A 23,712-nucleotide genomic window follows, 5' to 3' on the forward strand; every position below is an offset into this window, starting at 1 on the left:
TTTCTTCTCAGGGTCAATAGGAGTAGTTGATAGGTTTTGATTGTAGCAGGTCTGCTCTGATCTCTGTTTTCTGGCTGATTTACCAAACTGTTGAGAGGCCAAAGGCAACACTGGTGTTTAATTACAAGCAACACAGATTATGGACGTAAAAAAGAAGCAGCAGCAGGAAACCTATAAGCTGTCAACCTCCTGTGAGGAAACAGGAAAGAATCCTCTGCATAGAAATCAAGTAATTGATGTGAATGTAGGAAATTTAGGTGCTCCTTAAATTTATTAATAGGAAAACCTGGAAGAGGGAAAAAAGAAGAATCGATGGGTAAGAAAATATTGGAGAAGAAAGATAGAGATATACCCTAAGATCAACTCTTTCACGTGTTTAGCTATGAGCTGCTACCTGTGGGGAGTCTATACACCTATGTAGGGTAGGGTTTAAGATGGTAAAGGGATTAGGTTTGTCCTTCTCTTTCCCTGCCTAGTAGAGCTGCAGGCTTCAGTTTCCACTTAAAGCACTAAAACTGTCTTCTTCCTTGAGATGATCTAGTGTGGCTGGATTATTTTCTGGAGTTCTGAGATTTGTGCATAACTTGAATACTCTCCATTGCAAAAATGAAAAAGCTGTTGATCTTAAACCTTAAGAATAAAATTTTGAAGTTTATAGTCTTAATTCACATTGCAAACACTAATCATATTCAGGAGGTTTTTGGGGGGCTTTTTTTGTTCATTTGAATAATTTTTCATGTTTTAGTACAACAAGTAAGACATAACATTCCAGGTACTGATATTTCTCATTGCTACAAGTGTTCTTGTTGCTAAGGATCAAAGCAAGATTGTAACACATTATAATTCTTGAGCTTTTTAGTTTGTTTCAGGGTAAAGGACTTGAAGAAAAGTGTCGTAATGACACTCTGAGAAGGCAACTATGTCTATAAGCATAAAGATCTTTTGGTGAGATCCATTTCCCATTCCGTATTCTATTAACTGGAATCTAGAAACATTGATGTGTTGTGATTGCTGTGTGGATTTTTGTATAGTACTGTTTATATACTTGTGTTAGGTGATCCTGCATACCCTTCTTCCATTACTTAATGGATGTTTAGACAGATATCAAAGAGTAGTTTTGGCTTTGTTTTAGTTCAGACCTGCTTATCTGAAACTGCTAAATGACTAACTGCAGTGAAATCTGTCAGACATAGATAAAAGATAATAATCTTTGCTGGTTGTATTATATTTGCCCAGGTGAAATATGTGAAATTGCTACCTAAGTGGCAACCTTCCCAGTCTGGATCAGCTGTAGTAGCAAGGTCAGGTTGGAGGATTTCTGAAAGATGTCACCAGTCAGTTGATTTAGTTTAGAGTGTCCTGCAGACCTCATAGCACCAGTAGAGCATTTGAGCTCTGTAGCAGTGACAGTGAGAGAATTTCTGAAAAGACTCTGAATAACCACAGAGAGGAACCATGGCTAAAATGGATGTTGGATGTGTGCAGTATCTTTTTCTCCTGATAGCCATAAAAGTCTAATTCTTGAGATCACAACATTGTGTAGTTATTTTCAATAATGCAAAATGCATGTAAAATTATGCTATGCATTATTTACTAGATTAGTATTGAGTGTTTGAATAGGTCTTTGCCTGTATCAAGCAGTTCAAGTATGTAAATATTTTCATTGCAAGCATAGAAGAGTAGGAAAACATACACTAGTAGGGTAGGAAACATACACTACTTCCCTATGTGTAGTGTATGTGAAACAGAATACTTATAAAGGGTTTTGGTCCAGAGAAGTAGCCACAGTTTTATACCGGATGAAGGAAAAGTATGTTCCAGCATTGTTTCAAGAAAAAGTCAAATGTGTCTGAATTTAACCTAATGTTCCTTGTCAGGAAGCCAGAATTAATGAATTCCACAACTGTTCTTGCAGATAGGTTTCTGAAATCTGACTTCATGCACTAAAGTCAATATTTGTTTCAAAGTCCAAAGACCACCTGTACTGTAAACATCTATGAAACACTGCAGCAGAAACTCTTGGGTAATAGATAAATGCATCAGCCTCTTTCCTAAGGTACTGAGGAAATCCTAATGGTTTGCACTGATAATGTCACAAGACACAGGAAAGCAGAAGATCATCCGGAGCCCAAGCTGCTGGAAGCCAGCTGAGTTCCCCAACCAAGCTGAGATAAAGATCTATGGCTGTAATGGGGTTTAGTCTGGGCAGGTGAGCAGAGCTGTCATTCACAGCTAAGAGCCCTAACTACTCCCACAGAAAGAAACTGTGGCTGCTGTGGATCTCATGTGTGATCACACCCCGTGCAATTGAAATTAGGGCTTGTGCTTTGTTACATGTCAGATGACAGTCTTTCCCTAGCCAAAAAACTGACCATAGCAGTTGGAAAAAACATCCAGTAAAATATATAGATGGTTTTTTGTAAGGTTTAAGGGAGATGATTTCTAATTGAAGACTCTTCCATACCTTCTAAGGCATCATTTTAATTATGAATGGGTAAATTTACTACATTTACTATGGTGGCTTATGATTAAAATGCTAAATATGTATGTTGTACACTGCTACATTTGCAAACTGAAACTTTTAATTGTGTGAGGTGAGTGTGGAACATGGCTCTATTTTTTCCTTTCTACCCTCTCATAATTTGTGAAGGATACAAAGAACTTGTGATTCTGTTGTAATAGGCCTTCACATAAGTATGTAACACAAACAAAAGCTTGTGCATTGCTCTACAGAGCTTATAACTTAAACAGAAAAACTGCTGAAGACTAAAGGCAGAACTGATTATATGCCAGTGTGGTTTAATGCTGTTTAAATGAAGCAATAGTAACCAATCAGCAAATGGAAAACTTTAAACTTTAACTAATCTAGCTATTTTTGCACCATTTTTGTATGACAAGGGTTATTTATGAAAAATGATTACAAAAAAAGACTTTAATTTATTGTCATCTTGGGGTTGAGACATGAATTGCTAGTACTTTTATTAGGTGAATAAATAAAAAAATAATTTGTATTAATTTCTGCTAATTTTAAAGAAATAATGCTCCCAGTGTAATTAACACCAAGATATATTTTAACAAAAGCCCAATTTAACCCCAATGTAGATTTAATTATTTCCTAAGAAACTTAAAGTTGCCACTTCATGTATAAAGGCCTGGCACATATTACTTTATAAAATGGCCATGAACTACCTGTTCAAGTTGGTCCTGCTTTGTGCAGAAGGTTGGAGTAGAGACTGTCCAGCTTTAAACATTGTGATTCAGTGAGGCATTGGAATAGAGAGTTTGAGGTCAAATAGATGCAAAAAGGACAAGCACAGGGGAGAGAAGCAAAATTAATTATTTTCTCTGGTATTGGCGCTAGAAAAACCTGGAAACACTTATTAGGAAATGGCAGGGATGGGAGCTGGGAGATGCAACAGAGGACCCCTCTGAAGCTGAAGTTACTGTGGAGTTAGATAGAGTGCACACCAAGAAATTGCTCTGACTGTAATTGGTGTTTACTCAAAAAGTCATAAAAGCCCTCCAGAATGAAAGGGGTGAATCGCTCATGGTCATGTGCAGGAGGTCCCATTGTCCAGTCTGAAGAAGGTGAAAGGTGAGATGGAAGAATGAATGCTGGGTGATAGACACCCATCTCAGGGCACACTACTTTCTTTCCTGCTACAACCACAACCTTTTTTTTTTCTGCTCTGCAGTATTTATTTTACCCTGAATGTTTATGGGCCAGTGAAATCTACACCTGCATGTTTGGGAGGCCTTGAGCCACTCTCATTTTCAGATAATACTAGATAGAGGCAAGAGTTTTGAAGCAGGTGGGAAGCAAATTTTGAATTCCCCATGTTCAAACTCTATTGCTTTGATCAGGTTTGTCATTCTTCATGCAAAGGAAATAAACACATTTTAACCAATCTTCCTTATGTTAACTCTAAAAATAAACCAAAACAGTTACCTTCCCCTAACCAAAATGGCTAAGTCAAGGCTTTTCACCAACCAACCAAGAAGCCCTAGAAGATATTCCCATGAGGCTTGCAAAATTTATTGCTCGTTTCCAATTGGAAAAAAAAAAAGATGGACTGCAGTAACTCCTTGAAAGCACATTATTTGTATAATAGAAACTAGTAATAGTAAACAGCAAAAATGAATCTAGTATTAAAGTAGTTTTTGTAAACACCTGAAAAATTGTTTCCACGGGCATTAATTAGGAGTAAATTCCTTGCATGAAGTGAGAATAAAATGGCCAAGTAAGAAATTTAAGCCTGTTAAACAGTTAACTTGGTAAAAATCAAATCTGAAGATAAAGTGAGAGAACAAAACAGAAGTATTTAGGAAAACACTTTCCTACATGTTATTTGTATCCATGAAGTATTCCTGTATATTGCTACACTTGAACATGTTTTGGTTCTTTAATGTAGTGGAATTGTAATTTTAAGTTACTGTAGTAAAAGTGTGTGATCTCTACATATCAAGTCATTACCTTAAACATTCGAAAGCTGTGATAAGAGAAAGAAATTTCACAGCTTAAGAAATGATTTCCCTATAACTGATACTAGTAATACAATGATGGGCAATACATGAATTATAAAGAGATTTCCAGAGAAACTTTATTAGGGTTCAGTGCAGGTGAGTATGGCAATAAAGTTAATAGAAAATTTGGAATCCTGTTACGTTGAGTGCTGAGTCATTATCAATAAAATGGAATAAGGAAAAATGCTGATGTCAATCATTCTCTTAGTGTCATCCTTTTTCTTTATTTTCATAGACAGGAGTGCTATGCCAAAAAGACATGATGATAAAACACTATCTTACCTTTTTTCAAATATTTAAAAAGTCAAATTGTCTGGGAGGAGAAGCCAAATTAAACATTACATAATCCTACAATGCATTAGCATTGGTCATAGATGTCCTAGAAGAGAACATGCTGAGGTGCCTCATGACCATAAAGCAAATGTCCTGCTCTTGATAGTAAAAGTACAGCTGGAAGAAACTCACATTGGAGGTGTTACACAAGTTAATGTGAAATGCAGGTTGGCAACATTTCTGGAGTACTAGTACCAGAGAGACTTTTAAATGAAGGGTGACCCTCCAAAGGTCACAAGGACCAATGCATTTAACTACACAGCAGCAAGTGCAAAAAGAACTGTATAAAGTATATATATAAAGAACTGTATAAAGTATATATATAAGAAAGCAAAGTATACAATGGTCCTGCAAACTCATTCCTCATGTATGTCAATACTTGTGCTCTTCAGCATTTTTAGAGCTTGTGGGTTTTTTATTTTTACATGTGGTAAGAGAATTGTGTGAGTCCTGCGTTCTCCTGAAGTGTTGCCTTAAACCCATGAATGCTGATTCCCAAACTACACTTTCTCTCCTTAAGCGGCATTGAAAACCAAGGAAAAGCAAAACCAGAAGCAAGAGATAGTAGAATTCACAGGCTAATGATAATCAGTCCTGTCTGCTTTTGTTGGATGATTGTAGAATCAGAAAGAAAACTCTTTAATACCCACAAAATCATTTTCTGTTTCATCCATTCCCATTTTGTCTTTTGGTGCCTCCATAAGGAAGAAGAAAATATTTGCATTTAAGAATGATTGCTTACCAATGATGCTATTTTACTTTAAAAGTTAATATAATTTTTGAATGTTACAGATTAACTAGGTTTAATATGGTTAGTTACTCTTTGGTCTTATTTGTTGGGTTTTTTTTACGAATTCTATTTTTCTGCATGGTGTTAATGTATAATTTATTCAGGCTGGGATAGTATCTTCACATCAGTGGGGTGACCACAGTTTACTCCAGAGAAATCTGTGCCTCATAATGTGTATCTGATGTGTCAATTTGTGGGATTTAAGTGCAACCAGTGCTCATCATTCCATGAAATGAATTCTGTACAATAGAAAACCAAGGAAGAGTGTTTGAAACGAACGATTCCATGTCGATGATTATTGGAGAGGGGCCAATGCTGCAGCAGATTCCTGATGAACATTCACAGGCATTGGTTATTGTTTTCAGGAATGTAGGCAGAAAGTGAAAATTCTAGTGAGTTCTTACATAAATATGTAGCAGTGAGAAATCTGAATCTAAGGAATCATCTTGGGGATTTTCTAATAATGATATTAATAATAATAGTAATAATAATGGCTGAGGGTTTGAAGTAAACTAAGTTTTTAAACTGAAGAGTGGTAAGGAATTAATTTTTTTAATAGACCAGTGCTTTGGTCAGAGATTGAGAATATAGTGGTTTCTGTAAAGGAAATAAGGAAAAGTACACTTACTTATAATGGTGCAGTAGTGGTGGGCATTTTGTGAATATGTCCCATGGATATGTTTACTTGTTTTTTATATACTTACTTAAAGACACGAATACCCACAAAATGCCCTCTGCCTTCATACCCGACATACCTTCAGCATATTCCAGACATGAGCCATTTGACTAGAAGAAATTCTCTGCAGCAGAACCCATCACTGAGCTCTGAGATTCAGCAGTTATTGTAATTATAAGGGTTATGGATATAGTATGGGAATATGATACAAAAATATAATTAAAATTGACCCGTATCAATAGAAGAAAGGGCAGGGGAAAAGAAAAGCAAAGGCTGAAGGGTAAGCTCTGTGTAGCAGACTGTGAAGCAGCGTGGTGCTAGATCTTATCAGATGTTTTGTCTCAAATGTGCACGAAAAATGAATGAAAATTAAAAAAACAGTTCATGAGAGAATTCTAGTTTTCTAGAGATGAAAAAGTAAAAGGAAAGTATGATTATATGATGCAAAGCAATCTTCTTCTAGTCCTTCATTAGGAAAGATATGAGTTTACACATTTTGTATATATCCCTGCAGAACCACAACACAGAGCTGGAAGTACACCATAGATCCCAGAATCAGGGGAGAGCCAAAGAGAAAAGCAGCTGACCTGAACTGTCACTAGCACTCCTGCCTTGCTTCATGCTCAGTGGAGCTGCTAAGATAACCAATCTTGCACAGGTTGAATCCAGAGTGTTTCCAAGAACTGAGTTAATTAGTGAAGTATCCTAAAGTTAACTAACTCCCCTGCCAAGAAATGGGCTCTTCCATTTTCCTCACATGATTATCTGGGCACTTTCACTTTTCCGTATATAGGAGCAGCCCAGGGACTGACAGATCAGGCTAGGTAGGGATACAGACTTCAGGCACATGCATACTCCTTGCATGCAGGCACGGATGCAAGCACATGCTGCTTTCACACACTGAAATTCAGGTTAGCCCAAGAGGTAATAAGTGAAGACAGCAATAGTCCTGCTGTTAGAGCCTTCTTGAACAGAAGGCACTGAAGGTTGAGCTCTCCAAGCCCCGTTTGCAGCAGCCCATCAGGAGCAGCATCAGAGCCATGAATGGGCCGGTGGATGGTTTATGTGATTACACGCTTGATGATGAGGGGGCTTTCATGTTCACATCGGAGTCCGTGGGAGAAGGACATCCAGGTAAGAAGCCAGCTCTGCTAAAAGTCTGAAAAGTGTAATATTTTCATTTGAGGTGTTTTAAAAGCCTAAAGAAGAATTCACCTGGTGTTAGTCTTACTAGAGAAGTTATTTGTAACAGTGTGCTTTTTCTACTTTATTTCTACTGGACTTTGTCCATACAGACTGTAGAACTGCTATAACTAGAGTGCTTCCAAGAGGAGTTCATGTGCTTTTTGCAGGGTGTGTGTTCAGCTGAGGCAGGCAGTAAGGTTTATGGGTGCTGTTCCTTCCTTTTCATCTAACTTTCTTTCAGTATTCCTGTGGAGACACTACTGTATCTCTGACAGGCTCAAGTTTCACATATGGGTAAGAATGCATAGCTTGCTTCTCGAGTTCCATATCTTTATGGGCCCTGTGAAACTGTCCTGCACGTATGGAGTGGTCTAAGACTCTCACCCATGACAGGAATATCCCTAAGCAGCCTATATTGGAGCCTTTTTTTAGTGGTCCCAGCAGCTGTACATGGCAAAGCCACCAATTTGCCCCCCGCCTCTCACCCCTTTCCATCATCTGATGCAATATATGGAATTGCTTAAGCAAATAGTGGACAGTTATTTGCTAAACTTTATGTATGGTCAGCAGAGATTAGTTCAATTTTATTGAAAACAAATATTCATCCACCATAAACATACACCTTATGTCAACAACAACTGTTCCCTCAAGTGAGGCCAGGGGACAATGGGCTATTTGAGGTCCTGAAAAGTGTATTTGTTTTAGAAGCTGATTTGGTGGCCTGTGCTTTTTGCTGTAATAAGGCTTTTCAGGTCTGTATTAATGTATGTGAGTGAATCATAGATGGGTAGGATGATTTTATAGCACAGGATAAAAAGGTCAGCAATGAGAACTTTATGTCTATATTTTGATACTCTTCTAGATTAACTTATTACTGCAGATCAAGTCCATGGCTGATGCAATTGAGTACCTCTCCATCAATGTGAAGGCAACTACATCAGGTTAAACCAGTTGGAGTTCTTTCTGATGTAACACAGTCAGAAAATAACAGCCACATTTGTCCTTGGAACCTATGTCCCATGTCAAATTTATGTATACTTTCATCCAGCGTCTGAAGTGCTATGGAGTTTCATGGGAAAAATCACATAATACAGTGTGGTCATTTTACATGGATGATATTATTTCCAAAGACAACTGGTCACGATTTATGCTACTCTAATCATTACTTTTTAATCATCTTGGGGCATAAATAGGCAAGTCTCAGAGCAGAGAGAGTTCAACTGAGTCCCCAGATTCAACTGAGTCCCTTAGCTTCTTTCCTTTACCAGTCCTCTCTTTATCTCGTTTCTTGTTTTAGCATTTGGCCAACTTTTTAGTTCTTATTCACATTCCCTCCTTTATTTCCAAACCCTCTATTGGGTTTAAGCCCCATGAATATAATTTTTCTCCTGTGCTGAAGTACAAGGCAGGCCCTTGAGAAACACAGTTACCACTTGGATATCCCGGCAGCTTCCCTCGCCTTGCAGAACTTGCTGGGTCTCTGGGTGCTAGGAGATACAAAGTACCAACCTGGGATGTTTATTTTAGAGTGAGTGGAAACTGAAATTTACCTGGGCGTTTTCAAGGCTGTGATGCTTTCCTTAACAGCCTACTTCTTCACTTAGAGTACTGAAAACCCCCGTGCCTATGGCAAAGGGAAGGTAGAGATTTTCCAGATCAAAGGAGGACAGGCTGGCAGTAACTCTGGGTTGTCTTGCAAATTCTTTTTCCTGAGCATCAGCATTGGATCTTAATCATCTCAGTGACAGCTCTGGCTCCTGACAGCAAACTGATCACCCTTGCATCTGGCGAAGGCCCCCTTTCCCCTCTGTGGTTTTGCACAAGAAGTGTAGACATGCCATTAGGATTTTATCACCCAGGAAAATCTTGGCTATTTCTTAAAATGAGGCCCAGTGCCTGAGGCTGCAGTTGGGCTTCTGATGTTATCTGTGGCAATAGAATTTTATTGTGAGTTTTGATTTCCTCTGTTTATACAAAATGGATAATTTGCGTGTTCTTGATTATTTCGCTTCCGTATGTGATAGTATAATTTTGCTAGAGGGCATTATGTGCAAAAAAGATCCTGAATCAGATCTTTGTCTGGTGGAAATTTGAATTGTTCTGATTGTATTAGCTGAGTATTGACTGCTTTAATGGAGACCTTCTTAATGCACAAAGCAGGAGAAATAACATGCTTATTTATTTGAGTGTACAGAGAGCTGCCTTGTATCTGTGCAATGCCTAGAGCTGGGTGTCACTGAGAAGTCCAGATTCCACAGAAGCAAGTAATAGCTGTCAATAATTAACCTACAGGTATCACCTGTGCTCCCCAAAGACATCACAGAAGACTGTTTATGCCATCTTCTCCCTCCAGATCCTTCAAAATCCCCTGGGCATAACATTTGGGAATTCCTTTCAGATCTTTAATCATTTAGTGGTGTAAATTCCAAACTTTCTGAAGACTTACACGACTTCCTCCTTTCAATATAATAATAAAAGCACACAGAGGCATGAAAAAAATAACTTTTTGGTTTTTTTGTCTCTATTTTGTCACTGCTCCATTTTCCTGCGTCCTGTAGTGTCTGTCATGCTGCACAGGTTTCGTGGTGCTTTGAAAAGCATTGTGTGTTTCTGTGCCCCATAATGTCCAACAGATGACAAACCACCAAGGAGTAATTCCCTCCCCCAGCTGGAGTGGCTTCAGGTGGAACTGCCTGCAAACTGGCTGCCATTCAGTTTTCCAGAAAGTACTAAGGAATCTCTTTAAAAATATAAGACCAAACATCTTCTAAAAGTACCCTCAGGTTTTCAATCATGTTAAAAGCATGTGTTTATCTTGTTGATGTTCACAGGGAAAAAAAAATCATGAAGGAAAAAACCCCCAGAAAATGCAGATCTGTCTAACATGTCTTATATCTAAGATTATATATACTTAATGATATGCATGATCCTTCAGTAAACTGCACTGAATAAGGAGAGCAGCTGTACATGATATTTGGACACTGCTAATATTGCAGTACTTATCAACTAGCACTCCTCAAGGGTTCTTTTAGATAGGAAAAATGTACAGCACAATGCCTGCATTTGAAGTCTTTCTAGTGAAAGTCTTTTGTAGGAAAACTGATTTTTTGATGAAATGCTTATTATAAGTATCTGCATTTTTTCCATTTTTTTTTTTTTTTTACCAGAAATGTAACAAACTTATGTCTAACTATCTGGAAAACTGTGAATTTTCTTCTGATTTTCAGAGATCACCTTTGTTGTTGAACACCTCCTTTACTTCCTGGTATTACAACTGGGATTTTGAGTAGGCTTTATCATCAGCCTCCCCAGACTCGTTTTATTGTTAGCAAGAGCTGTTCCATGGCTTGTTGGCATTTCTGCCATAAGGCTGGGCCTGTGGGATGACTGGATTTCACGAAAAGAGTCATGGCTGTCTAATATTTTCCTGCTCAGTCATTTTTGATACCTCTTTTGAATATTAATTTTACTGGATGGTAATTCATTACAGGAAAGTAAGCATGGACTGAATTCTGACCTATTAAAGGGTTTTTTAAAGATTATAGTGTCTCACCAGAGGTGTTTCCTTATGCTTTCTCTGTTTCTAAAAAAGAAGGGAAAATAAAAAGAAAAAAAATTAATAGACAAACCTCTCACACTTAGCAGATAATAAGAGAAATGGGCCAGCTGAGATGAGAAATTTAAATAACATAATGGAGGGTGCACAAAGCCTGCTAAGCTTTGCTAAAAATAGAATGCCTGGTTTTATTTTACACCAGAGACCTTTACTAATAGACATGCCTTTACTTTAATGCATTAATCAGCCAATCATCCAGCTGGAGTTCTCTTTCCTGTCTTGACAGACATATCTGTGTCTGGATTTGGATCTAGTTGCACTAGAACTGCTGGTTGTTGCACCAACAATCAGATATGACATGTATTATCAAACTGATTTGTCTCAGACTATTTTAATGTAAAGGTATGCTCTAAATTATTCTAGTCTGTTATTTTAATTTATTAGTGTCTCACATAGATGTCAAAGATCAGAAGAGATCTCTAAAATGTAATCTGATCTGACCTTCATACACAGATAATAATATTTCATGCAAGAGCTCTTCAAACAAGCTAGTAAATGGTAGTTGAAATTCATTCATACCTTTTAAAAAGATAATTCTATTTTCATGTAGACATTTGAAGGATAGGGAATCCTACATGCCTCTAGATGGTTTCGCTGGTTCTCAGTCTTTTCAGATTCTCCTTTTTGAATCTTTATCTGTCTCTTGATTGATTTCATCCTGTAAGACAGACTTTTCTGATTTAGGGCATTTTTCTCATTCTGTCCTAAACCTTCCCACAGCTTCTTTTGAGTGTTTTGGCAAGAATGTATATAACATCACAATGAGTGCCATGCAGGGAACTTAGGCATGTGGGACAGAAGCATCTAATGCAGGTGAGACATGCTTCATGTGGAGCAAGGGCAGCAATAAAGGTTCTTCACTGAAACTCTGGGAGCTGAAAAAATGACTACAAAGCAGTCCCAGTCACTACAGTTTGCTACTGGGTATTGGACCATTCTAACCCCAATTGCTCTGTTGTCTCACCCATAATGATTACATAATTACATATTGCAATATGCAATAAATTGCATATTGTTGTCAATATTTCTTGCTTTTATGCTTGAAAATGTGGATATATTTCCTTATAAGATTAAAACTTTGAAGAGAGCAAGCAAAGATACATTTTAATCACTCCTGCCACCTTTGTACCCAGGTTTGCTAAACAAGGTTCAGTTGGACATCTAATTAAATTGCAAGTCTGATTCCTGTTTGGTAATAATTGTCCCAAATTTAGTAATCCATGTACAATTCTTGCCAGGCTGAAAGTTCTAACGCAGTCTACATTTGCTAATTGTCTTTTGTGTTCATTCTTTTTGTGTTGAAGTGGTGAGATGGGAGTGAATATGGGAGATAAGAGTGTCAGAATCACATTAGTTCTCCAGTCCTTGATTTGTCCCTCTTAGCTAAATGTACACCTTCTTCACGAAAATAAGTGAGAATTTATTTTGACTTGAGCTTAAGTGTATTAAAAGCCTCTAATGACAGATTCTCCACAAAACATTGCTTTCCAACAGATTGTGTTGCACACCGCAAGGCAGGAGATTAATTTATTTTGCCACACAGCTTGTTAAGTGAAAATCTAAAAGCAATACTAGACCTTTTTTTAAAGAACAATAAAATTAAATTATATAAGAATATTTACCATTTTCACATGGAAAACCTTGCTATGGGTGCTGCCCTTCTGTGTCCATTAGATTAGCTAGATTATTTGATTAAGATTCAATATTGGTTTTAAAGATTAGAAAAGAAACAAAGAAAAAGATAAAATATTATTATGAAAAGCTTCAGCTGAAACCTCTGTACTTGGTATGTGACTAAAAGTTTACCTCAGACAAACTCCATCTGGTAACCCCTTCTTTGCTGCTGTGTGTGTATTCCCTGTGCTGCCTTAGGTGGGTTGCAGGGATTCTTAGGAGGTGACATTGCCAGATGGTAGGAAGCAATGATAAAAAGCAGCCCAAAACCCAGCCCTCCACTGAGCTGTGCATTATCTCTATTACTCTAGACACTTTCTCAGGCTTTACCACCAGAGTAGGTCAGGTACATTGCACCTTTCTGTTGAGATGATGGAAGTTGTGGTGGAACATCCCCATTCCATTAGAGCACCACTGCTTTGCAGAGCTGGTGGTCCTGGAGAAGGTGAAAGCTGCAAGTAAAACCTCTTAACCTCTCAGGTTATTCTGTGCATTAAACACTTGTTTCACATCTAAGTGCAGAAAACTACAGATGAAGTTCTAGTTAGTTTACACCGGTAGGTAAATGCCCCACTGTGTCTACTGAGTTTGCTGAAAGGATGTTTAACGTGTCTTTCTTTTTAGCTACCTTACATATGCCAGTAATAAGCAATAAAAGAATTCCTTTCTGAAAGTGATGCAAACAGTCCGTGTTCTGTATGGAGTGCTGTGGTTTTGAATCACAGCTTTGATGTCTTGCAGATAAAATCTGTGATCAGATCAGCGATGCTGTGCTAGACGCCCACCTCAAACAGGACCCGAATGCCAAGGTTGCTTGTGGTGAGTTGTTTGCTGCTTTGCTTTAAGTCGTCACACAATCACGTTCTTTTTTTAGGATGTTTGCAAAGACCTAGCTCGTTTCACCCTCAAAAAATGACATAAGAATTTCAGTTTTCAAAAGGAGAGATGAGAAGAAACAGTAAAAGTTATTGTAAAGATTGAAGAGCAAGCAGGCTGTAGAAGAGGAGCGCCATTGATTTTGTGTGTGGACTGAATTGTCCTGGAAGGAACAAGTTTGCATATCACTGAATCATGCCCAGTGTTACGATTTTCCCATTTGTAAATTGGACATATTAGTTTTTTCCTTGCTTTTGGACAGATGGTGAATATGAAAAGAATTTTTTATAGATGGAGTCACAATGCTAAAAATATGGACAGAAAGGATTTATACTGTATACATCCAATAGATCTCTCAAAATCAACATCATCACAAACACAGTTCTTTGTCTTAGTGGCTGGCTTGTTCTGCTACTCTGCTCTCATCTCTCTTTTCAGAGACAGTATGCAAGACAGGAATGGTGCTGCTCTGTGGGGAGATCACTTCTCGTGCTATTGTGGATTACCAGCGAGTTGTCCGAGATGCAATTAGACATATTGGCTATGATGATTCAGCTAAAGGTTGGTGGAAAAACTCATGAAATTGTGGAAGAGCAAGCAATAGGCAGCTGCAGAGCAGGTCTGTCACCACTTCCATACAGGGGCTTTAACAAACCTGACACAAAATGAGTATGCTGTGGGAAAGCTGCTTACATGGTGCTACATGATACATTTTCTGGCTTTACCTCAGTAAATAAAAACCTTCTGTTAGTTAAAACTGAATTTGGAGTAGGCAGACTATACTTTGAACTGTGGTATTTGGCCACAATAGTTAACTGCAACTTGAACCATAGAACATAGCACTCCTCCAAACTTGCAAGAACTTGACTCTTGGTTTTCATTTGGCAAGCTGGTTGTTGCACCTTGGTGCGAAAGAGAGAGAAGAAACTTAGTTCATTTCATTGAACTTTTGTAGTTTTGTACTGCAGGAGCATTTAGAATTTCCAGATGTAAAGGTGGTTGTCACTGCAGGGTGTTTTGTCTGCTCTGAATATCTCCTTTTACACTGAGCAGTGTGTGGTCCATACCTAGATAGTGAGATATTAAAATGATACAAAAGACAAAATGTTCTGTGCACCAGACACATTTCACTTTCTGATTTGCATGTATCTGTTTATACAGTAGAAATATTCCAAGTATTCTGTTACAGTGAAGTGTATCTTTTAAGAGCTTTTGGTTTACAAGTTGTTTACTGCACTCCTTTGATTGCAATCAAATTTGCAGGAGGTTGTGATGGGAGAATATTACAGCAGCTCAGCTGCAGGTTGCCTGCACTGTCAAACAATAGCAATGCTTCCACAACACAGAGGCAAATCTAGGAAATCATAAATCTCCTTTTAACCCAAACTGCCAACAGTGATGAGGGCAGATTTGGCAACCCAGTAAAAAACAATTTCTAGAACTAAAAAAGAGCCCTAAACCAAGCAATTATGTACAGAAATATAATTTTCTTCTCTACATAGCCTCCTGAAAAGAGGGTGAGGAGCATTCAAGTGGATCATATGCATATGGACATGTATATATGTTGTACTGGCTGAACATGAGTTTGGTCAGCAGCTGTCAGTAGCTACTGTACTAGAAAATGTTGGATTTGGAGAGAAGCAAGTTACTATTAATATACCTAGGAACAGGTGGGAAATTTTGTCACAATCTTCTGTAAGTCTTTCAATTTCTTTTTAAAACCTTACTTTTGGGGTTCGAAAGCCATATAAGTTCCCATTTCCAGATTTGTTGTGAGACCTGAATCTGGTGTTTTTCTGTTTGTGGTTCATGCAAAGTCCCATGAGAGATTTAAGTATGGACACTGCTTTGTATGTATTACAAATAATGTGGAGAGAGCAGAGTCTTCACTCACTGAAAAATTCAGCTTCAGGGAATTCATGTACAGGACTTCATTAGTATTCATTTGGGAGAGGCTCATAATCTGAATTGGCTTGGCACAGGGAGTCAGTGCAAGAAAAAATCACAAGTAACAAGCAAGAAAGGCAGCCCTGTATGATCCACCCCATCCAGAAAATGTTTCAAGTGTGGTATTGACAAAAATTTTACAAAAGAATAGCAGTTTGGTTTTGAGTTCTGAATATGGTATCCTTCAGAATAAAAATTTTGTCCTCTGGGTCCAGATTGCTTTCCTTAATTGTGACAGAAAAAGTTAATTCACTGCTATTATTTTTTCCTAATAGGCTTTGACTACAAGACTTGTAATGTTTTAGTGGCACTGGAACAGCAGTCACCTGATATTGCCCAAGGTGTTCATCTACACAGGAATGAAGAGGATGTTGGTGCTGGAGATCAGGTACACATAGCATCACATCTAAAACATCAAAGCTGTTTCAATGGAAAAAGTGTACTCCATATTAATGCCCTCTTTTTTATGCCAAAAGCCATGTCAAAGTATTGCCACACTTTCCTTTACCCCAGAATAAACCCATAATTTTACTAAAACAGTTGGAGGTTCCTTGAGGGCAGACTTTTGTCTGGTGTTATTTTAGCACTCCAGGCAAATCAGTAGAGCCCTGGCAGTTTGTAGTAGCTAAGGAGGTTCTCTTTAGAACTCAGCAAAGGTTTTTTGCTGTATTTAATGTTTTTATTGTATAGTTTTAGGCTCATCAGACCATTCATCTTGCAGTCAGACTCGCCATATAATATGGAATAAACAAAGGATCTTTTCACATTCAAGGAGCTGTTGAGCAGCAAAACATTAGGTGATGTTTCACCTGCCCTTGGCATTAGTACAATAAAAACCAGAGTACATTTAATTCTCACTTATTCCCAGAGGCAGCTCTTGTAATAGGTGCTCCATGTAATTAAGGCTGTCCAAACTGAGTTTCTCTGAGCTAAAGAATGCATGTAGGCATTTATGGTGTGTTCTCAAGACAGAGATACTAGCATAAAAACTGCACAATGTGACTGATGCCATATGAGTTAATTCAACATTTACTAGTTATCATTAGAAGTAATATCTAGTTTATATGAGTGCTGTTGAGATCTGTAAGTGCAAGTATCAGAGTTCAGGAGCCAAGGTAATATTGTTAAAAAGTCCCTTGAGGACTAAATTAAAATTATTTTCTGCGGTCATGGGAACATAATACTACATAATATGAAGAGATTTGACTTTCTTTGACACTTTGATGGCCTCACTTTCCATTTCATCCAAGTGCCTTCCTGTCTTTTTTTCCCCTTTTTCCCCCCCACAACATACACTGCATGAGGAAAAAGAAAATGCTGCTAATTCTATTTAGCAAACAATAATCTGATGCAGGGAACATGACAGAATAATAAAATTAATATATAACAGTATGAATATAATATATAACAGTAGAAGCTGTGACTCTAAGCATGTGGCATTGAAAAATCTGAGGCAGGTGCCTTAAACTGTTTGAAGGGTATGTCCTTCATGGAGCGCTCACACCCCATTCCACTGAAATTTCAGATGTGAGCTGTAGTAAGTATAAGTGTGTCTGTATTCATACATAAAAGTCTCTGGAACATTTCCAGGGTACTGAAAACATCTTCCCCATGACAGAATAGTCCTAAAATATTTTCTACAGTGGATTTTTTTTTTCTGTGAAAGAACCTATTGGTTTTTTTGCAGATATGTCTTCATTTTTGTTGAGGCTTCTAGCTCAACATGTAAGCCTTCAGGCTAGTGAAAAATTCTAGGAACATGGGAGCTTCTCATTACACTGTAACATGTTGGAGCCTGATCTGAGTTTTGGCTTCTTGCGCCGTGATGTAAAACAGCAGAAAGTAAACCTGGAGGATGCTGCTGACTCTTTGCTTCAGATGAAATCTCATTGCCTTTGATTGTGGTGCCTTTAGCAGTGATTGAATTATGTTCTCTCCTCCTGCAGGGTTTGATGTTTGGCTATGCAACAGATGAGACAGAGGAATGCATGCCCCTGACAATTATTCTTGCTCACAAGCTGAACGCCAGGTTAGCAGAGCTGAGGCGCAGTGGGGAGCTCCCTTGGCTGAGGCCCGACTCTAAGACACAGGTAAACACTGCAGAGGATTGTCCACAACGTTGGAAACCAGCACCCTTTCTTTCCAGAAATACTGAAGGTTCTTTGAAAACAGCAGGTGATGTGTTTCAGCCTATCAGGATTAGTACAAAGAGCAGATAAAGCTTTTCCACTGCTTGTGACATTGACTCTTGGCGGTTGGAAAATGGTTAACTTGTCTCAGAGCACTCCACCAATGTCCTGCCACTGAAGGGACATTTAACCCTTCAGAACTAAAGTGGTTTTTGCTTGTTGGAAAAGGGACATACAAAGGATTTATTTGAATTTAGGGGTTCAGGCTGACATGAAGATGCACTAAGAACATAAATTTCTGAGGCTTGAGAGTTTTGAAGGAAACCACACCTGAAAGACATATTTTGGATGATTTCATAGAGAATCAATGGGTTCTTATTGAGTTGGATTTTTTTCTATTTTTTTTCCTTTTATTTTTTTTTTTCTTTAGCATAGCAAAAATTCAGTGAGGAAATAGGATGTAATCTTCATTTTTTATACCTTGGCATCACTGTGAGCAGTGATCACTCTAACATCAGCACTGACATTTTGCTACAGTCTTTGGGATAGCCTGGGTGACATTTGACGGGTGCCACTATCACATTTACAGCAGCTCTGCTGTTGGTTCCCTCTGTGCCTGTGTCCCCCAGGTGACAGTCCAGTACATCCAGAAGAACGGGGCAGTGATCCCTGTGCGCGTTCACACCATCGTGATCTCGGTGCAGCACGACGAGGGCATTTCCCTGGAGAACATGCGCAGGACCCTCAAGGAACGCGTCATCCAGGTCGTCGTCCCTGCCAAATACTTGGATGACAAAACTGTCTATCACCTTCAGCCCAGCGGACGTTTTGTTATTGGAGGGCCTCAGGTTTGTGTTGTATTATTTTGGTGGTCTTATGAGGTTGCCTTTCACTGTATGTATGTCGTCAATGCTCAGGTTTTAGCCTCTCTGTCCCAGGGTAAGGAGCAAGCTGCCCAGTGGAAGACTTTTCCTGCAGCTGGGTGTGGGAGAAGGGCTCAGGTTACTTTTGTCCTATGCCAAAGTAACCTTTGAGGGCCTGGTGATACTGTACATGTGCTGTGACCAGGCAGGCAAGTCTGCATTCAAACTTCCATTGCATGAAGAGTGTAGAGCCCAGTTCTGAATTTTCTCAAACCCTCTGGGAGCCAGCACTGAGTGAGACCTGCAGTCCTTCCTCATGGGAAGCACTTCTTACAGAGAGATGGACAAGAGATGCTTTACCTCTCTTGCTGTGAAACTGCTTTTCAGATCTGCATAGCTCTCACTGTTCTGTCTGACACCAGTAAGAGCAGAAGGTGTTCATTTTCATTCCTGAAAATCAGCCCAAATAAGGCTTCTTCTGGTGAGAAAAATAAATGTTCCTTTTACTTTTAGGCAGTGCAGGAGATGGGATTTATAATTTGATCCTGTTCTCACCAAAGTCAGGAAGAACTTCCACTATCTGTAGGATCAGCAGTTCTGAGATTAAGTTTTTGAAAACAAATTTGCCATTATTAATGTTTTAATCTTCAGATACCTTCAGAAATATCACAACAAAACTTTAAAACTCCTTCCTGAAATTAGGTTCAATTTTAAAACAAATCCAAGTAGACAGTGTTTTCCCTTTGTTTTACAAATTCATTCACTTACCAGAATTTTCTAGAATTATTTCTAAGGCACTCTTTTTTATATTAGTGCCATGCAACAGGTAGGAAGATGTTGAGACTTATCATTATAATTATTGATTCTACAAAAAAAATGTATTTTTATGCAGCTGAATGGGTTGTATCACTGTAATTTTGTGTATCATTGATATCCTAGACTATGCACAAAAGGAGAGTCAAACTTGAGCTGTAACTTGGAGTGAATGAACCAAGGCATCAATCATAGCTACATAGAAAAGAAGGCTACACACAGGAAAATTTTTATGTGTGCAGTGAAGTGCACCCATTAAAAATGTAAATCTTTCAGATGTGTACTGAACTGCATCCATTTTAAAATGTACTGTAGTTACAAGTGATAAGCCAGCCAGGTATCCCTTGCTACTCTTGTGCTGGAGCTGTGTTGCATATGTTTGCACATACAAACTGAGAAAAGTCTCAGTGTCCTTTTACAGCTGTTTAAACTTGGGCTGAGTTTACTCAGTATGGGTCAATCTGCCTATGTGTCCATGACCTTCCAACTGCTATCATCGCTTGTGCAATTTACAATGGCATTGCAGCATAGAAATAACTATTTCTCCTCTTGACTTTGCCAGCTTTAGCTTTCTGCTTATTTCTCAGAAGAGCTTTACTCAGTTTTATTTTTAACAAAGCTAGCTGCAGGAGGCTGTCTTACCTCCAGCTCAATTCATCTAAGGAAAATACAGATATTTCACTTGGGATTTTCGTCTCGTGTTTTTGAATGTGGTGGGACCTTGAATTCTGGCTATGGCAAAATGAGTAGGTTTGCTGCTGTCATCATTTTCCTATCAGCAGTACCTGCTGGTGTGATGAGGAAAGACCTTACAGCTCATCACAACGATGACTTCCCCACACTTTGCAAGTGCATTTCAGCACCTCTGAAACAAGGGGTGGGGTTTTCTTGCCTTTCACATGTCCATTTATTCTTCCTCTCACTCAGTTCTGCAGTCAAGTCATGGTGGCATGCAAGTTGTTCTCATTGCAACTGTCTGCCCCATCAAAAATTGAGGCTTGAGGCAAGCAGAAAAACCCAAGAACAGGATCCTTTAATGCATGCTCAGCTATCCAAAATACAGATTCATGTCTCAGTGCTCTCTTAGCAGAATGGAAAAAACAGTGCCAAAAGTTCACTTCTGTGTATATGCAGTCTTTCTAAGAAAAACCTTGACTCCCCACTTGTGTTTGCCATGCAAACATTCCAGCAGTTGAATTTTAGTGACATGATGTTCTGAGGCAAAGAATTTCAAATCTGCCTGCACAGGTGGCAGCAGAATTTAAAATGTGAACATGTTTTCTTTCACACCAGAAAGCTTAAAGATTTGGTAAATTGCAGGGGTCAGATAGTCTGGTGCTGATCAGCTAACCCAGATCAAATGAAAATATGAAGCACTTGTGAGGAGCAGTCAGGATAGCTGTAGGCCACTAGAATATTATCTGTGCTTCTTTATTTAATATTTTAGAATATTCATCTATAAGTATCTGTTCTTAGAAATAAGTAATCCTTTCTCGATTACCTATGACTGCCTAGTACTCCATACACATTGTGCACAGTTCAAATTAGACTACAAATATTTTGGGGTAGGAAATGCAGTTTTTAGTCCATATATGACACTCTCTGATACTGCAATGCTGGGTGCCACTGGTCTTTGTGACCATCTATAAGGTACCACTGACATACATTTGACTGTAAATAAAAAAAGAATCTACTATTTAATATTCACACAATTTGTGATTTTGACTAAAAGATACGAAATTTTTTTTCATATTCTAAGCCGTGTGAAATCTCTCAATAGTTCCTTTATGGCGCATAGTTTTAGCAATATTCCATACTAGGTTTGGACGCTTAGTAATTTCTAAACCGATGGTAATTTCTAAACCAAAGCTTCCATATTTCCAATTAAAACAGGCAGGGCATGCTGCAATTATCTGGGTGCAAGCCTGTTGGCTTGATTGACCAAACAAATTTGTGAATGGCTTATCTTGAGAAGCTGGCTTTAAAGAACAACTACAGCCAGTGTTGTACCTTGGTGCGACAAGCTCATTCCTTCAGCCACCCCCAGCGATGCCCGTGTGGGGCAGCACACATTGCTGCAGCTCTCTGAGGGCGGGCATAGCCTTGTTTGGGAGTGAGTGGGAGTGACATGGAGCCCTTGTGTCCCTGCTCAGGGTGACGCCGGTGTCACGGGCAGGAAGATCATCGTGGACACGTACGGCGGCTGGGGCGCGCACGGCGGCGGCGCCTTCTCGGGCAAGGACTACACCAAGGTGGACAGGTCGGCCGCCTACGCCGCCCGCTGGGTGGCCAAGTCCCTGGTGAAAGCTGGGCTCTGCCGCCGTGTCCTGGTCCAGGTATGCTTTGCTGAGGGCGTTGCTGCTCTCAAACCATTTTCCCTCTCTAGATTCTCTTTGAATGCCCATGGTACGAGCCACCGTAGTAGAAGTGGTGTTGGTGATGGTTTTGTGCAGAAAGGAAGACTCGATGCTTTGTTCAAGCCCACTGTAATGTCACTAATAACCAGTTGGCTTCTTGAAACTGGAACTTTGCATTTAGCTTTTTGGCTATTTTTTGGCTATTTTTTGGCTATTTTTTGGTTATTTTATTGGCTATTTTTCTAGATATTTGTTGAGCCCTCAACCCTTTGACACTCAGTCATTAAAATGAGCATGAGGTGACTGCATAAAGAGGGAGAAAGTAATCCAGAGGCCTCTCATTTTCAAAGTCTTCTTTTTTCTACAAATACAGATAGTGCAAATATGAAAAGTGAAGGAGGAGCCTTAGTTTTCATAAGATGATTCATAAATTAATGCTTTCTTCTGCTGCCCACTGTTGCCCCAAGGTGCTGTGTTTATTGGCTGACTAAGGCACCTTTTTTCCCCACAGGTTTCTTATGCCATTGGGGTTGCTCATCCACTGTCTATTTCACTGTTCACTTATGGAACTTCCCAAAAAACAGAGAAAGAGCTGCTGGACATTGTGCACAAAAACTTTGATCTTCGGCCTGGAGTCATTGTCAGGTAAAGAAACACACAGAAAGGAAAATATCCCAGTAGTTGCATCCAATAAACGATTTCTTGCAAAATCTTCAGCTGTTACTGAAGGCCTTGTATAGTATATGGAAGTCAAATAAGACAGCTCTTGCATTCCAAGAACTTTAAGTTACTTTGCTTGGATAAAAAAGGTATCTTTTGGTTTACCAAAGGAATTTAAAATTATTTCATCTTTTCCGTTTAATAGTAGTTATCATGAAGTATTTTAATATGAAAAATTTTTCCTTCTTTTTATTATACACACAGGGATCTGGATTTGAAAAAGCCCATTTACCAGAAGACTGCATGCTATGGTCACTTTGGAAGACAGGAATTCTCATGGGAAGTGCCTAAAAAACTTGTGTTTTGACATAAGTGACATGTCACCTTTTGAAACCAGAAAGGAAGACACTAATGATGAGGATGCTTCTGAAAATCAAATTTGACAGCTTTATATTCAACATAAGGAATTTTAGATTTTAAAAGGAAAGAAAGAAAAGGTTATTTTCTTGGGAATTGATTTTTTTTTAACCCTCAGTGTCTTTCATTACCTAAGATATAATGGACAGGGTCTGTTTTTTTAATCAGCATAAGACAGCAAAATACAGTTTAACTGCTGCTCTGTTGGTTCTTTGGATAAAGACAAAGTGTGACTCAGGTACTCAAACCAAAAGCTGAACCTCAAACCTTTGATGGGCAAAGGTGAAGATGACTTTCCCAACTCTGACTAAGGATCAGCAGATCTGTTGCTTCTGATTAGACAATGGGAAATTCTGGGGTCCAATTTCCTTACTGGAGTTAGCAATGCATACAGCTGGGGGCTGCTTTCATGGGAGAAGGCTGAATAGCATCTAACAGTATCTTTGCCTCTTTTATAAAAGATGTTAACATATGTGTAATATTTAAATCACCTTCAGTGCATATGTGCTGTTACTGTTGCGTTTCAATCACTGTGTTTTTGAAACATAAGCGCTCTCCTACAACACAACAATCATAGAATAAAAAGCTTTTTCCTACCATGTATGTAAAGGTGTATCTTTTTCTATGTTGCTTTTTTTTTTTTTAATGCTGCTGTAAAACGGTCCATCTGAACTCAGCTGCTTCTACTCTTGTAGGAATTTAGTTTACCAACATAATTGAATTTTTTTTTAATTGTCATATGCATTTCCCTGTTAATAGGTGTATGATCACTCTTAAGTCCTTGTGATTAATGGAAATTCAGTGGAAAAGCATTAGATTTTTATTTGTAACTCTTAGGTTGTGGGACCACGT

General features: G+C 38.7%; 1 protein-coding gene across 1 annotated transcript; it reads left to right on the forward strand.

The window, feature by feature from the left end:
- Nucleotides 1-7,192: 7,192 nt before the first annotated feature.
- Nucleotides 7,193-23,460, forward strand: MAT1A (methionine adenosyltransferase 1A). The gene is made up of 9 exons (XM_058029643.1): nucleotides 7,193-7,457; nucleotides 13,540-13,617; nucleotides 14,113-14,235; nucleotides 15,897-16,009; nucleotides 17,568-17,711; nucleotides 18,380-18,598; nucleotides 21,580-21,762; nucleotides 22,295-22,428; nucleotides 22,708-23,460. Exons 1-9 carry the CDS (start codon nucleotides 7,364-7,366, stop codon nucleotides 22,808-22,810), a joined length of 1,191 nt encoding a protein of 396 aa, XP_057885626.1. The 5' UTR covers nucleotides 7,193-7,363; the 3' UTR covers nucleotides 22,811-23,460.
- The last annotated feature ends 252 nt before the right edge of the window (nucleotides 23,461-23,712 follow it).

Source organism: Melospiza georgiana, chromosome 8 (genome assembly GCF_028018845.1).
Source record: "Melospiza georgiana isolate bMelGeo1 chromosome 8, bMelGeo1.pri, whole genome shotgun sequence".
Lineage (NCBI taxonomy): Eukaryota > Metazoa > Chordata > Aves > Passeriformes > Passerellidae > Melospiza > Melospiza georgiana.

Excerpts from the sequence above, each read along its gene's own strand:
- MAT1A (XM_058029643.1), top strand. The coding sequence starts at position 7,364 with ATGAATGGGCCGGTGGATGGTTTATGTGATTACACGCTTGATGATGAG. Across the intron at positions 17,712-18,379 it reads GGCCCGACTCTAAGACACAG|GTGACAGTCCAGTACATCCA; the intron begins GTAAACACTGCA and ends TGTGTCCCCCAG. Across the intron at positions 18,599-21,579 it reads TTGTTATTGGAGGGCCTCAG|GGTGACGCCGGTGTCACGGG; the intron begins GTTTGTGTTGTA and ends GTCCCTGCTCAG.